This window comes from Carcharodon carcharias, chromosome 9, assembly GCF_017639515.1.
Source record: "Carcharodon carcharias isolate sCarCar2 chromosome 9, sCarCar2.pri, whole genome shotgun sequence".
Lineage (NCBI taxonomy): Eukaryota > Metazoa > Chordata > Chondrichthyes > Lamniformes > Lamnidae > Carcharodon > Carcharodon carcharias.
In genome coordinates, this window is record NC_054475.1 from 40,023,821 (window position 1) to 40,041,199 (window position 17,379).

Here is a 17,379-nt window from a genome sequence, read left to right on the forward strand (position 1 = left end):
CAGATATCTTTTGTAAATTTTCTTCCCCCACGGAGACTTCACCCAGCTCTGGATCGAGGTTTGAGCAAAAATGAGAATGCCGCCTGGGAGAATGGCCCATCCGCCAATCGTAAATGTGGATGGGCCACTTAAAATTGCTGTTAATTGTGTCATTAATGGGCTTAATTGTCTGCTTAATTGTTGGTGGGCGCACCTCTGACTGCCACATGCACCTGCCAAGCAAAATGTTGCGCAAGTGCGCGATGTCATCTGCACGCTCGCCCCAAGTCATCTTGTGCTATTTCATGTCCACTCTGGTCGGATGCACGCCCACCCATGGGATGTAAAATTCTGGCCTATGTTTCTATGGTTGGAGTCATATCGAGCACAAAGGAAGATGGATGTGGTTGTTGGAAATAGACATCTCAGCTCCAGGACATCACTGCAGGAGTTCCTCAGGGTAGTGTCCTAGGCCCAACTATCTTCAGCTGCTTCCTCAATGATTTTCCTTCCATCATAAAGTCAGAAGTGGGAATGTTCACTGATGATTGCACAATGTTCAGCACCGTTCACGGCTCCTTAGATACTGAAGCAGTTCTTGTCCAAATGCAGCAAGACCTGGACAACATCCAGACTTGGACTGACAAGTGGGAAGTAACATTTGTGTCACACAATTGCCAGGCAATAACCATCTTCAACAAGAGAGAATCTAACCATCGCCCCTTGACATTCAATGGCATTACCATCACTGAATCCCCCACTATCAACATCCTGGGGCGTTACCATTGACCAGAAACTGAACTGGACTAGCCATATAAATACTGTGGCTACAAGATCAGGCTAGATGCTAGGAATCTTGAGGTGAGTAACTCACCTCCCGACTCCCTGCAGCGACTCCCCGCAACCTGTCCACCATCTACAAGGCACAAGTCATGAGTGTGATGGAATACACTCCGATTGCCTGGATGAATGCTCCCCCAACACTCAAGAAACTTGACACTGGCCAGGACAAAGCAGCCCACTTGATTGGCACCCCATCCACAAACATTCACTCTCTCCATCACTGATGCACAGTAGCAGCAGTGTGTACCATGTACGAGATGCACTGCAGAAACTCACCAAGGCTCCTTAGACTAACACGTCCAAACCCACAACCGCTACCATCTCAAGGGCAAGGGCAGAAAATAGATGGGAACACCAACAGCTGGAGGCTACCCTGCAAGCCACTCACAATTCTGACTTGAAAATATATCACTGTTCCCTCACTGTCGCTGAGTCAAAATCCTGGAACTCCCTCCCTTACAGCATTGTGGGTGTACCTAGAGCATATGGACTGCATCAGTTTAAGGAGGCAGCTCGCCACCACCTTCTGAAGGGCAATTAGGGATGGGAAATAATGCTGGCCTAGCCACTGATGCCCACATCCCATGAGTGAATAAAAAAGACTAGATAGATATGGTGGGTATATTTGGTATATGTAAATGAGTTCCACTCTGTGCATGTACATTTGGCAATCAAGTTTCCATACAAATTGAGCAATAAGCCAGGATGAAAATCTGGAAGATATATCTAAAAGAAGGAATGATTGATGACACAGACTACTTTGATTATAAAACAGGCTTCCTTTTTACCTTGAAGTGGTTCACCTTGAAAATTTGCCTAAAGCTAGTATTGACATGACGCCCAAAAAGTAACATTATCCACAATCCATGGCAATGTGATTCAAGATATTAGTAAACACCTACTTCCAACTTTTGAATTATATTAAGGGCTTTTGTAGAATTTAAAATTGTTTGTTGTTTTGTAAATTTTTGTATGGCTACAAGATACTGATATTATGGGCAGATAAAATTGTTTCAATATGCTTGTTTTATTCTGTGTATTCTTTCACCATTCAATAAATTCTGCACTTAACATTTTAGGTTCTAACGCTTGTGTGAATTGTTAAACTCATGCATCATCAACTGCATTTTGTAATTATTTATGATTTAAAATACGTAAGCACGTAGATCTAAATATAATTAAGCCTGAGCATGAATATGTAGGCATGGACTGTTCTTTGCCATTGCAGATATCAGATATTCCCCTGTCCTATATGGAATTAACTTTAGTGAACATCTAGCCACCAGACCAAAACATGGAAATTTTATTTCTGTAGCATTAGCTTTAACTTTTTATGGATTTATGCCCATTTCCTTATGAACAAATAAATAAAATTGAAATGTCAAGCCTACTTTCGAAACCCCTCTTGCCTTTCTCTAAACTGCCTTTTTTTCCCCTAGACCCTGGTCACTTCCTCCTTGCTACTCTTTCACAGCTATTGTAATTTCCTGCTGAGGCAATTGAGTTTTTCATAGTTTCCAGGTCACACTTCATGGCTATCAGTTCTCCACTTTCTATTTGCAAAAGTTATTTGCAGTCTTCACTCCTCCCAACTCTGGCACATCACTGCAAGCTTGGCAGGTATGCTTCACCTAGTTACCTATCATCCTCTTCAGCTCTGTGTGAGAAGGTATGCAAGTATACGGTTCAGTTCCCTTCTGTAAATGACCTCCTTTCTTATTTGCTAATCTCACCCAAGCCAAAAATGCACTGTGTTACACTACAGTGAAAGCCAGTCAGCATGCAGTATCACTTGGCTGAAGATGCATTAAAGAGATCCTCACTCAGAAGGCTCACTTCTATATTTTAGCTTAGATTTTCCAATTAGTGTCATTATATTTCAAATAAGTTCTTATTTTCCAATCAGTGTCATTGTATTTTTTAATAAATTCCTGCTGATGTTAACATTATCATAAAATATAGACTTTTGTGTCTGCCAGTCTATTGGGCTTCAGGTCATCATCTCAGCTAATTTACTCACAGTGCTGCAAAATAATATTATCACTTATTTTCATCTGATTCATTACTGTTACCAATTTTCATGTGATAATACAGGAAGTATAATTGCAGAAACTATTGTTGGTAATGTGAACACTTAATATTGTTGTATCAAACTTCCCTCTCTGCTATTTTAATGTACGCATTTATCCATTTATATGAGGTGCTTTACAAAATCAATGTACTGCGGATGCTGGAAATCCGAAATAAAAACAGAAAAAGCTTGGAACACCCAGCAGCTTCATCCCCATCTCCATTAATGTCAAATTTGCTTTTGAAGAAAGACGTTCTGGTCAGAGAACACCCTTACACTGAAATCAATAGATGACAATAAAATTTTGTACTCCGAGTATTTATTTTACCCATTTAAAATAAATAGACTAATGCCTTCATTAAAATAGTGAAGAGAGGATTTTTGACATTCAGCATTTGTGCAACAAAGTCAAGAACAGTAATATCTACCCAATTGTGTAGAGAAATGGGGAAGTCACATGTCAAGTTTTAACTCTAAAATATTTGTCACATGAAATTTAAAAGCATGGTGTTCATGTCAAAAGCCAGTAATGAGACCAGGAAAGGGAATTGAGTCCAAAGTTGGACCACGAGAGATAAAGGCCAGTTACTTAAACACAGACTTTACATCTTACAGTTGCCTCTTTCCTTGCATCCTATTCATGTGGATTGTTGCATGGGTCGAATTGTGTAATGAAAGAAAGTGAATTGATACTCTTCAGAACTAGTGAGCATAATGGAAATGGAGGCCAAAAGAATGAGAGTTTCAGGTAATGGGATGAAAATCATTGATTCTGCAGGCATGGTTAACTGCATTTAGCTTGTTGTGGATGTAGAACCCCATTGATCTCTGTTACTATAACTGGGTCATATTGAGATTGAATGATCTAGTCCAGCTGTAAGGATTGTAGATTTCTGTGGAAGAGTGAGCTGAATGGACTAAAAGGCTGCTCTCATCGGTGCTTATCTTTGTCATCTTTTGCGGCAACACATATAAAATGTTTGACAATTGGAAGATAACATTTAGTTAAACTCTCTGGCAGATTTTCTGGAAATCTTAAGAGAAATTTTTACCTCATATTATAAGGGCTAGTATATATTGTTCAAGAGTAATGAGTTTTACTTTTTATTATACTTTTCAACTTTATTTTCTTTGTTTCTTGCAGTTGGGATGAAAGCAGTTCTGTCAGCAGTGGTCTCAGTGACACCTCCGACAACCTTAGCTCTGAAGACTTAAATGCCAGTTCGTCCCTCAACTCCTATCCAACTACACCAGTTGCTTCCAGAAGAAATTCTGGGATAGCGGTAAGAAGAAATTACTGTTATACTAACCTGCCCGTGAGACAGTTTTATATATATCCTTCTCTGGACAATTTAGACCAATCAAGATTATTGTCAGAAGTCAAAGTTATTTCTGTATTGCAGTAATACTGATTGTTATTGAAAAACTGTTATTTTCAAGGATGTAACTTGCTGCTGCTGCTCTTGTCTTCACCTTTGCCAAAAGCCTAATGCTGCTTATTTCCTACTGTGTTATCCAACAGCCTTATATAAATGAGTTCCACCTATGGGAAAAAGGATCTTATTTATGACGTTTTCCCATCTCATGTTTTTGTGACTATGTGGCTTCTCTCTGTATCATTCATGAAAGAAACAAAGAACTGTGCATTTCCCAAGCCTTTTAACAAGCTCTTGCACCTATTATTTGTGCAGATTTTGTCGAGTATTATATTACTGTTGTTTTATACAATCCCCTTTTGTCCTAAAGTACTACTTGGGCACAAGCCAAGAAGTGTGTTATAACATTTGGCACACAACAGGACAGTGGCAAAGGGGCATGATTGATGTTGCATGCAAATAGGAAGCTAGAGCAAAGGGGCTGAAGTTATATAGTCTTGTACAGGCGTTATAACCTCCCTCATAATGTGCTACATGGAAGGCAGCCAAATAGCCACTTCTAATCGGGTGTATTGTAACAAAAGGCAGCGAGAAATTTGTACAGTAGTACAGCTGTGTTAATGTTAACTTTTGAAAGACATATATAATAATGATTATATTTGCTTGTAACTGCTCATCTGCAATCAGGAATCTATTCTTCAGACGTTTGCCAGATGGAGCAGTTATGCGTGGTGCTTTCTTTAACATATAAATATATGTATATGTAAATGACTGTTCCAACTCGGAATTGGAAGAAGGTTGTCTGCTGAGAGTGTCGTCCACTAGCTGTATTACAGAGGGTGAATGTGCAAGCTCTAAATACCAATAGGAGAAATAAGTAAGTCTGGAAAGAAGTTTGTTTTCTGATAAAAGTCTTTCAATGGCGAGTTAGAATATTAATCTTGAAGCAAAACTCCTGCTTCTGCTAAGTCATGACTTTTTTGCAGTCAAGTATAACAATGCTGGAAGGAGCAGTTTAACCAGACAGCAAAAGAAAAATCCAGGAAACAGCTAGACAAATTAATGCATTTTTTTTTTCTTTGAAGTGGTAGAATTGCAGGGAGCAGTGACAGTAACCATGAAACGAACAGTACTGCGAAAGTTGTTGGGGTCGTGGTCAAAATAGTTTTGTTGTAATCTTTCAAAGTTACAACAGAAAATGTTTGACTTAAATTGTGAGCAATCACGAGGTAACTCAAATGTGTAGTCAATTTATTATTTTAATACAGTGCAACACAGGCATAGTAACTTCTGGGAGAGGGAGCGTATCTGTCGGTTGCACAATTTAAAATTCCAGCTGTTTAACATTTAATTTCATAAAGTATGAAATAGCTAAATTAAATTCAGTAATGTTCTTGTAATAAAGAGCTGGAGGAGAAAGAGACAAGTAGAGACTGCATTGTACAAAACACATGCCTAAAAATTCTGCTAGAGTGTAACACAAGTTCAGACATCTGTTGTTGTATATATATTGTGGTCCATTTGTAGTACCAGATTCCAACTTATGAAGCGTTTAAATAATTTGCCGGATGCATCCAAGTAACTTAAGGAAACAAGATGGGAACCCATAATTAACATATGCCAGTGTAGAATTGTGCTCTAAAATGTTTAATTTATCAAAATGAAACCTTATTTACAACAGTTACCAGATTTAGAAATATGAGCTAGCTGCTTATTTTTTGTTAAGGTTTGAAATGAAATGGCCCAACTAACTCTGCAAGTGTCCAAGTCAATGTAAAATTGATTGGCTGCATGTTACTTCACAACAAATGTAAATAAAGTAATAAAAGCAAAAATGGAGGCTGTATCTATAATTTCCACAGTTAAATAATGTTGAAGCAGTGGGAGCAATGATTGGGTTAAAAATCTGCACTTACTACACTGTCTGATTGTGTGGATAGTCAGCTGTTCATTTTTGACTCTAAGGCAGACCACAATAAAGGGCTTTGATCTGAACCTTGATTTGAAGTGCCTTGAATGAAATTAGTTATTTAAATTGTGGCAAAGAAAGTCAAAGAAACTGAATGTGTTCAGACATGCGGCATTGATAGTTGTTGCTAAAGCAGCCTGTTCTAAACTACTGCTGCATTGGTTATTTAATTAAATGGCCTGGCACTGGACTTTAGCCACAACAGATGATTCACAAGTCTGCCATTATCATGGAGCATTGTGTATCTAGGTGTCCCACTATCCCAACTGTAAGTGAAAGAGAAAGGAGGGTGAGAACAGCTCTCCTTCTACCTTCTTTACAATAGCACCAAGCTTGCACCAATTGCCTGGCTTGGCTTGGATCTCCTCCATTGGAGAACAGTGTGATGTACAAAAGTCAAGGCTCACACTCCAATGCAGTGCTGAGGGAGTGATGCACTGACAGAGATGCCACATTTTGCAGGAGTCATTAAACAGACACCCCATTCCCTCTTTCAAGTGGACATAAAAGATTCCATGCCATGATTCAAACAAAAGGAGGGGAATTACCCCAGTGTCTGGCCAATATTCAACTCTTGGTTAACATCATGAAAACAGATTATCTGGTCAAAGAAACTGAATGTGTTCAGGCATTGCTGCATACAACTTAGCTGCCATGTTTCCTATATTGCAACAGTGACTACTCTTCAAAAGTACTTCAATACATGTAAAGAACTTTGAGCTCACTGTTGTTTATGGAAGGTGCTATATAAATGCATTTTGTTTTTCTTTTTAGTGGAACAATTTGCAGGTTTATTAAGTGCTGATAGGCCACAACATGAACACTTCTTCCGTAGGCCTAACTAGCTTTATCCCAGCCAATAGGTCAGTTAGTCTGCTACACAGGAGGTTTTATGAGTTACCACAGCCCATGTGAAGATGATTATGATAAATGGGGGCGAGGTGGATGGGGTCCACCCTCACCCATTAGACACAAGATGGATTTTGACCCAAAATTCAGAGCTACAGAGAGGCAGAATTCCACCCCCTGCCACCTCCAACCCCGACCACCATCACCAGCACCCATATGGAGGTAAGTACAGAGACAGGCAGGCGCAGAAATTAAATTTGCTGGCTTTGAGAGCCCACCCTTAATTGGATGGCGAGCACACCCTGTGGCCACCAATGGGCTAATTTGGGAAAAATCACTGTCAGGTGACTCTTTCCCATACAGTAAGGGTTAAGACCACTATTTGACCCCAACGTCAGGGTCTCGACTCAAAATCTTGCCCCACACTTCCACTGTTTGGAGCAGGATTTGAGCCCTGCACCTTCTGAATCTGGGGTGAGAATTTTTTTAAAATTCATTTATGGCATATGGGGGTTACTGTCTAGGACAGCATTTATTGTCCATCCCTAATTTCCCTTGAGACAGTGATTGTGAGCTGCCTTCTTGAACTGCTGCAGCCCATGTGGTGTAGGTACACCCACAGTGCTACTACAAAGCCAAAGACATGATCCATGGCTTAGGAAAATGATGGAGACAGAGATTGGGGTCTTTGCCCCATTTGTATTTCTGAACCGTTTTTATGACCCCGTGCTATGATCATTTCTCAAGGGGAAAAAAAAATCAGGAAAACCAGCCACGGTATAGGCTTAAAATAATTTAACGATCAAATTTATATGTAGTGCAAAATGAAACGCTGCTGCAAGTTTCAGTTCTGTTTAAAATAGGGTAGCGAGGTCCTAATCAGCTGCTATGCCACTGTGGATTAAACCTAAACATACCTGGTGATTGGATAGTGTGTAGGATAATTGAATTTACATCTCCAAGGAAGAGAAAGTGTGCAACTCTAGTGAGATGGATTTGCAAAATTGATGGACAGTATAAATAGCATCCACATCAGCAACTAACTTTATTGTGTAATGATTCTAGCCCACTGTTCTCCTTTTAAAGTCTTTGGACAAAAGGTTTAATCTGATGATAAAAGTGAAGTTTGGCATTTTGACTCTTGGAGGGAGCTGTAGTAATTAGATACTGCAATTCAAAGTAAGAGGCCACAGCCTCTTTGTCAAGTTGCATTCACTGGTGAGTGAATGGCAGCAGCACCTGTCAATGATTTTTTTTTCACAAAGCATAATCTAAATTACAGACTACATACATGCCATAATCCTTAATGAATTAAGTTGTAGAAACCTTTCACTATGTCCTCCATTTTTGAGGACCAAAATCTTTTTCTATTAAAACAGAAGAGAGGGGAACAGCTGCCAATGAACAATAGTATGCTTCTGGTCACTATATTTGGGGTTTCCACCATTTACCTAATAGTTTTATAAAGCATTGAGCTGGACGTCCTTACAAGTATTTATTCATCCAGGGTAACATCAGTAGTTTTCAGCTGGATAAACTGCTTTAGTTGAAGGTAAAGAAAAAGTCAAATCTGCCATAGGCTGCTTCTTCCTGATGGTTAAGATTGCTTTGACCTATTTGGGTGAGAAATGATTAACAGTGGAATTGGGAAGAAGTTTTCAGGATTACAGTTTAGAAAATTGAAGTTCCCAGGCAGATTTCATCTCGGGGAAACACCCCAACAAATTATCTTTCATGTGAAAGAGACAAGTTGTGAGAGGATTTCTGCTATTTTGTTAGCGGGCATAAATTGCTGATTGCAGTTTTTTATTTAAAGTTTACCATCTTCACAAATGTTATGGATAATGTGGCTGGGTAACATATAGGCTGTATTTCAGAACTTACAATATCTTAAAAGGGAACTTGTGTAATTTTGAACTGGTAGAGTGATACTTTTGTGTTCACTGATATGTTTGTCTCTTGTGTTTATGTTTAATACTTCAAAGGTGTTAGTTATAAAGATTCTCAGAACATACGTTTGTATAGGACTCATCCTGATTTGACACAGGTTTGTTCTGCTCCAGTGACCTCATAAGGAGGCTTTAGACATGTGAAATAAGAAGCTTCAGAATATTCATAAATGTGATAGGAATATTGATTATGCGTAACTGCTTTCATACTTCAAAAATGTAATCCTTTCTCATATTCAAGACTGAAGAAGCAGGATGCTGGTACTTAATTGCCATATTCTATTTCAGATTTTGTGAATTAGTACAAATTTGAATAGGAGCCTCATTTGCTGGCTGCTCTGAATTCCTGATATGCACAAGATGACCCTCATTTCCCAATGTGTCTGGCCAAGGATGAGCCTCCCCTGCTGGCAGTGTATGTTTATAAATTGGCCCTGCTGTGTCATGAATGTGGTACACTAGCAATACATGTGAAAGTGCATGTTTATCTTGCAGCCATATCCCAGGAAGCCCGAACAAAATAATTTTTTTAAGTGGCCGTATTAGCTGATGATGGATTATTGGCTCCAGTTTCCATTTACTATTTACAAACAGAACAACATGCTCATTGCAATGCCACCTGTCCATAATTTAGAAATGTCAGTGGCCACTCTTTTTGTGCATGTTTAAGGCTGTATTAAACATGTTCAGCATGTTAACATGTACCAATGAGTGTCTACTGTTGCTCTCTGACTTCTTGTAAACTCAAGCATTTATTATTCCTATCCTTATATTGAAATTTTACAAATAATACAACATTTGGTTAATTTTCCATAAATTGATAGGAAAGAGTGCTGAGGTAGAAAATTGACCTTGTGCCCACTTTAAAAGGCCAAAAACGGGCACAATGAGGTCCTATTACAGGATTAATACACAAGGGCAGCTAAAAAAAAAAATCTGACCTGAAATTGGTTCAGGCCATTTATCAGGCATCCCTGGGTGCCAGCTGAAGCTTATATATATAAATGAGGGGCCTAATGCCTGGTTAATATCCCATCACTGAAATTGTGCAAACCCTGCCGCCCTCTGGATTCTTCAGTGACCGTCAACTAAAAGTATGTTTTCATAACGCAAATCTTAATAAAAACCAGGGGATCAACATTGCAACACCATATCCCCACCCACCCCAAACCCAAATTCCAGAGTCACCATGATCTATTGTCCGTATATCTCTCTGTCCTGGGATTTAGCTTTGTGTTCTTCAAATACCTATGTGCAACAGGCATCCTTAGATTCTGGGAAAATCCCAGTGGATTGGAAAACTTTTATTTTTATTCATTCATGGGATGTGACCGTCGCTAGCTAAGCCAACATTTATTGCCCATCCCTAATTGCTCTTGAGAAGGCGGTGAGCTATCTTATTGAGCTACTGCAGTCCAAGTGGTGCTGTTAGGGAGAGAGTTCCAGGATTTTGACCCAGCGACAGTGAAGGAATGCCGATATGTTTCCAAATCAGGATGGTGAGTGAGTTGGAGGGGAACTTGCAGGTGTCGGTATTCCCATGTGTCTATTGCCCTTTTCCTTCTAGATGGTAGTGGTTGTGGGTTTGGAAGGTGCTGTCTAAGGGGGCTTGGTAAGTTACTGCAGTGCATCTTGTAGATGGTACACACTGCTGCCATTGTATGTTGGTGGTGGAGGGAGCGAATGTTTATGGATGTGGCGCCAATCAAGCGGGCTGCTTTGTCCTGGACGGTGTCAAGTTTCTTGAGTGTTGTTGGAGCTTCACTCGTCCAGGCAAGTGGAGAGTATTCCATCATATTCCTGACCTGTGTTGGACAGGCTTTGGGAAGTCAGGAAGTGAGTTACTCACCATAGAATTCCTAGCACCTGATCTGCATTTGTAGCCACAGTATTTATATGGCTAGTCCAGTTCAGTTTCTGGTCAATGGTAACCTCCAGGATGTAGATAGTGGGGAATTCAGCAATGGTAATGCAATTGAATCTCATGGGGCAATGGTTAGATTCTTACTTGTTGGACATGGACTGCTCAGGATCTGAGGAGTTACGAATTATGCTGAACATTGTGCAATCATCAGCAAACTTCCTCACTTCTGACCTACTGATGGAAGGAAGGTCATTGATGAAGAAGCTAAAGATGGTTGGACCGAGGACACTACCCTGAGGAACTCCTGCAGTGATGTTCTGGAACTGAGATGATTGAACTCCAACCATAGTCATCTTCCTTTGTGCTGGGTATGACTCCAACTAGCACAGAGAATCCCCCTGATTCCCATGGACCCTAGTTTTGCTAAGGCTCCTTGATGTCACACTCGGTCAAATGCTGCCTTGATGTCAAGGGCAGTCAATCTCACCCCACCTCCGGAGTTCAGCTGTTTTGTCCCATTTTGAACCAAAGCTGTAATGAAGTCAGGAGCTGAGTGGCCCTGGCATAACTCAAACTGGGCGTCAGTGAGCAGGTTGTTGTTAAGCAAGTGCCGCTTGGTAGCACTGTTGATGAGCCCTTCTATCACTTTACTGATGATCAAGAATAGACTGGTGGGGTGGGAGGGGTGGTAATTGACCAGTTTGGATTTGTCCTGCTTTGTGTACAGGACATACTTGGGCAATTTTCCACATAGCCGGGTAGATGCCAGTGTTGTAACTGTACTGGAACAGCTTGACTAGGGTCACAGTAAATTTGTCAGGGCCCATAGCCTTTGCAGTATCCAGTGCCTTCAGCAGCTTCTTGATATCATGTGGAGTGAATCAAATTGGCTGAAGTCTGGCATCTGTGATGCTAGAAACTCCCAGAGGAAGCTGAGATGGATCATCCACTCAGCACTTCTGACTGAAATTTGTTGCGAGTGCTTCAGCCTTGTCTTTTGCACTGATGTGCTGGGCTCCCCCATCATTGAGGATGGGGATATTTGTGGAGCCTCCTCCTCCAGTGAGTTGTTTAATTGTCCTCCACCATTCATGACTGGATGTCGCAGGACTGCAGAGCTCAGATCTGATGCGTTAGTTATGGAATCACTTGGCTCTGTCTATCATTTGCTGCTTCTGCTGTTTAGCACACAAGTAGTCCTATGTTGTAGCTTCACCAGGCAGACACCTCATTTTTAAGTCTACTTATGGCTTCTCCTGGCAACCGTATGCCTTCCTGCACTCTTCGTTGAACAGGATTGAACCCCTGGCTTGGTAGTAATGGTAGAGTGGGGGATATGCTAGACCATGAGGTGGTTGAGTACAATTCTGCCGCTGCTGATGGCCCACAGCGTCACATGGTTTCCCAGTCTTGAGTTTGAAATCGATCCCACTTAGCACAGCGTTAGTGCCACACACCCTCCATCATGTTATCTTCAGTGTGAAGATGGGACTTTGTCTCCACAAGGACTGTGCAGCAGTCACCTCTACTGATACTGTCATGGACAGATGCATCTGTGGCAGTAGATAAAAATGTAACACCACACTTCAAGAAAGAAGAGAGCCAGAAAGCATTAAACTATAGGCCAGTTAGCCTAAAATTTGTCATCGGGAAAATTCTAGAATCCATTATTTTGGAAGCCATAAGTAGACTTAAAACAGAACATTTTGGAAATCATAGTACAATCAAGCAGAGTCAACTTAGTTTTGTGAAAGGGAAATCATGTTTGACAAATGGATTAGCAATCTTTGAGGATATGACAAGCAGGGTAGATAAAGGGAAACCAAAAGAAGTAGCGTATTTGGAATTCCAAAAGGTATTCGATAAGGTGCCACATAAAAGGCTACTGCACAATATTAGAGCTCGTGGTGTTGGGAGTGATCTTGGCTAGAGGATTAACAAACAGGAAACAGAGCTGGGACAAATGGATTACTTTCAGGTTGAAAAACTGTAACTACTGGAGTGCACTATGATCCATATTAATAACTTTGATGAAGGGATCGTCATTGTTGGAGCCAAATTTGTTAACGATACAAAGATAAGTAGGAAAGTATGTTATCAAGAGGATACAAAGAGTCTGAAAAAGGATATAGAATCAGATGGTTTACAACGTGGGAATATGAACTGTCCATTTCAGTGGGAAGAATGGAAAAGCTGAATATTATTTAAATGGAGAGAGCCTGCAGAATGCTGCAGTACAGAGGGATCTGGGTGTCTTTGTACATGAATCACAAAAAGTTAGCATGCAGGTGCAGCAAGTAATTAGGAAGATATATGGTCTGTTGGCCTTCATTGCGTTGCGGATGGATTGTAAGTAGGGAAGTCTGTTACAACTGTACAAGGCATTGATGAAACTGTACCTGGAGTACTGTGTACAGTTTTGATCTCCTTACTTAAGGAAGGATACACATGCATTGGAAAGAGATTCACAAGTTTGATGCCTGGGATGAAGGGATAAGTTGGGCCGATACTCATTGGAGTTTAGAAGGCTGAGAGCTATCTTATTGACGCATTTAAGATTCTGAGGGGGCGGGCTTGACATGGCAGATGCTGAGAGGATGTTTCCTCTCATGGAGGAGAACTGTCCTACGTGTTCATTCATTAGCCTTCAGAACACCTCCCGTGGCAACAACACTATCTGCACTCACCAACCAACCCCAATCCCTCGCTGGGGCCTGCCAGACTGGCCCAGAATTGCCACCCCAGATCTCACCTCTCTGATTGTGAGGGCACACAACCCCCACTATACTTTCTTCCTCCTGGTGCAGCCCAGCAGTGGCCACCATTCCCAGTGGTGCTGCTGAGTTGCCAGCCCTCTGATTGGCCAGCAATTCTTGGGTTGGGTTCCAATTCCTGGCATCTCCCGTCGAGGTGTGACCCTGGATCCCACTGACCACCAAAGCAGGGTCATTCTCCTCCTGCCTTCCCCTTCCGTCCCCACTTCAGGACCACCCTGCCAGCACTAAATTCCGGCCAATGTCGGTGGTCAGCCTCTTGTCTAAGGTGTGCATTGCATATGCAGCCACAAAACGTGCCCAAATATGGGTCCAGAAGAACTTCAGTCTCAGGATGTCAAACTCCATTCGTAATACCTTTGAAATTCTCCATGGACCATCTGTCATTCCTTGGTGGGGGGGGGGGCGGGGGAGGGATATAAACCAGGAACCCAAGCTGATGTGTAAACATTTTCCTGCAGATCAAGTTTCCCTTGTATAACTTACTGAGGGTGACTAAAAGATGATTTAGGACTGAACCATGGGTTGAGTCATCCTCATATTCTTTACTCCCACTGAAGAAATAGAGTCTCTGCTCCATGTCTCTGTTTGACAAGAGAGAGAATAAAAAAACTGGTCAAAATTTTTGCATTGCATGTAATCTTATCTCTTTGCCTTGACTTTGGTGCATGTTCTGGTGGTTATTGGAGGACAGTGGTCGATATTTCCACTGCTGCTTGGTCTCCTGCCTTTAGATGGAGAGGAGAATGACTGCATTTCTCACTGTGCTGTAGCCTGGTTGACAGTGCCAATGAAGAAGATAAAAAAAAAATTCTGTTTATCAAACCATCTGCTTTAGCTAGTGCAATTGAACCCAGATGTAGGAGCTGATGGCATGGCCCTATTTTTCACTCTATAAAACCCATCTCTGACCAAACTTCTGGTCACCTGATCTAATATCTCCTTATGTGGCTTTGTAGCATATTTTGTTTTCTTATGTTTCTGTGAACACCTTGGGACATTGTATTACGTTAATGTGCTACATAAATATAACTTCTTGTTAGTTTGTACGGGGACCACTAATTCACTGAGAAACTAGTGTATAATTTCTCTCCCCTGTCGAAGAAAGGTTCTTAAAAAATTTAAACATGAATGTTTATGCTTGGACTTTTAAATGTTAAACGATTGCAAGTTCAACATGTAATCCAGATATTTTTGCTGTTTAGTTTTATTAAACACAATAAAGGAAATCATTGATTCATCAAATGATTACAGTACAGAAGATAAAGGCACAAATGAGTGGACACACAAAAACTTTGCCAAAGGATCTGTAGATGCAGTCATTAGGAGAAAGAGATGAAAGGGATATATTCCCCTGCTTACCCATATTGTTTTTTTTAAAGTTGGTGTTACGGTCTCCCCAACCCCATGCTCTAATTCCTGGAACTGACCTTGAAGTCCCCTTGGCTGTTTATCATGGAGCTTCCTCCTTGGATGAAACTTGCATCAAAAATGTGCCCAGTGTAGCCTCCATTTTCCCAATTAAATTATGCTCAAGTTAAACCCGGATTTATAATGAGTGTAATTCAGCGTGAACAATGGCAGGCCCAAGGGGAGGTTGCATACACTTTGACTATTAATATTTAAATTTGTGCGAGGTCACCCAACATTCAATCACACATGGCACAACATGCTCAGGAACCTCAAGGAAGCTTTTCAATTTTTAATCTGACTATGCTTACACCAAAAACTGAATTGAGAGAAGCAGAAAATACAGAGCAAGTCTCTATTAGGATTTTGTTCTTAAACCACTCAAAAAAAATGCAATTATAAGGCCAAAAATAAAATTACTTTGAGTTCTGCCATACCTGCAAACCTGGCTACAATGTTGAGAGAGTCCTGAACAAGCACAGTTGAAGGAACCTCAGCTGTTAAGAGTTGAGGGCATGGTCAGTTTTGTTGCAGGGAGATCTGTTTGGAGGGAAATTTTGCACAGGTCTAAAAGGTTGAGACTGGGTGTATTATGGTTATGCATGTAGCTCACTTGTATCCCAATTTGTTGAAAGTCATGTAGTTTGTTTGTGCCCAAATGATGTGTGTATTTGATTGCAAATGTGGAGGAACTGCCAGGCACTTATCTATGGCCCATCTCTGAAGTTTTCTGAACCACGTGCAGTATGGAAAGCATTTTTCTCAAAGTTGTATTTTTCCATGATAAATAGAGCACCATCTCTTTTCTAAAATGAAATACTTTCCTCTCTGGTTAAACGCAATAGTTTATCTTGTGCTTTGAAGCCATGTTCTCAAATTTTCCACACGATTCTAGCTTATAAAATTGATGTCTGCCTAGGCCAATAAAGATGTGAAATATTAGCAAACACGTTGCTGAGTCATCAGCAATGTCAATCTGAGTTTAATGAGGCAAAATAAAGTTAACCAGTACTTGTTGGTTTTGGAAATGTGTCAGTGTTTCTTTTAGTACCATACCAAACCTTCATGTTCATCAGTAAAATAGTTCTAGCATAATATAATTGAATGTAAAAGGACATTTCATACTTGTGGAAAATATTATCAGCGCTGACTCAGTACATGATAAATTTTAATCATTTCTTTTCCCATGATGATATAAACAGGTCAGCCTCATCCCCTCCTTCCATCAAAATGGTTCTTCAAAGCAACAAAGAGACAATTGTCTCTTTTCTGATAAAGGCCAACTTTGTCCTTTTAAAACTTTTTTTTTAATATGCAAGGTATCCAGGGTGTGATCTTTTAATATTGTGTGCTGAATTTTAAACAAGTCTCGTTTCCTTCCTTGTGGTTACACTGCTGCTGCTGTTTGTAGCTATTGCTCTCAGGAGATCTGCTGTCATGGTCTGTCACGCTTGTCCGTCCTGCACCATCCTCACGCATCCACTGTAGCCCACCTCCAACTATTCTGTGCTGTCCATCATCCAACTACACCTAGGTCGACCTCTTTCTGCTGCCCTCCACCTTTTCTCTCTAGAAGAGATCTCTGTAGCTTTTCAGTTCTGATCAAATGGCTGAAATACTGACATTTTCTTATCTGGATGTCACTTTTTAGAGTTCTTTCTGTTCTTGCAATTTCCAGCACATCTTCATTGGCTTTTTGGCCTGTATTTGGAAATTTTAACATACGTCTTAGCATCCCCATTTCAAAGGCCTCTACTTTCTTCCACAAATCTTCATTTATTCCAGGTTTCTGGTGCATGCAGAAAAGTGGATAGAGTGTAGCATCTTGAGTTTTCTTGTTGTTAACACACCCTTCATCTTCACAAAATTACTTTTGATTATCCTTGAAATTTCAGCATCACAACTATCATCTTCTGTTATCATTTCTGTTAACAAACTTATCCATTGTTCCAGTGTGACACCATCCACTTTAATCTTCACTCTAGTTTCTTCTAATATATTTCTCCTAACAACCAATTGATTTTGTCTTTTTGGTGTTTATGCTCAATCCACATACTAAACTTCTAGATTACACTTGATCTATGATATTTTGTAGGGCCACTTCTGATCCTGCAAACAGTGTACTGCAAGTTTATGTTCTTGCCTCTGATTCTCACCCCTGAAAGTACATCTGACTCTGAATATTTGTTCTGTGTACAGATTGATTAATTTTGGCAACAAGACACAGCCTTGTCACACTCCTCTCTTTATTTGAAACATGTCCGATTGCCCATCTTCTAGCCTGATGCTCACTAT

At 40.5% G+C, this 17,379-nt stretch overlaps 1 protein-coding gene across 5 annotated transcripts in view; it reads left to right on the plus strand.

Moving 5' to 3' along the window:
- LOC121282181 (neuron navigator 1-like) overlaps positions 1-17,379 on the plus strand; it is a 589,054-nt gene that overhangs the window by 368,284 nt on the left and 203,391 nt on the right. For all 5 annotated transcript variants that reach the window (XM_041195735.1, XM_041195734.1, XM_041195736.1 and 2 more), the window contains one exon: positions 4,038-4,176. In XM_041195735.1, the coding sequence (XP_041051669.1) occupies positions 4,038-4,176 (139 nt within the window). The remainder of the gene's footprint in view (positions 1-4,037; positions 4,177-17,379) is intronic.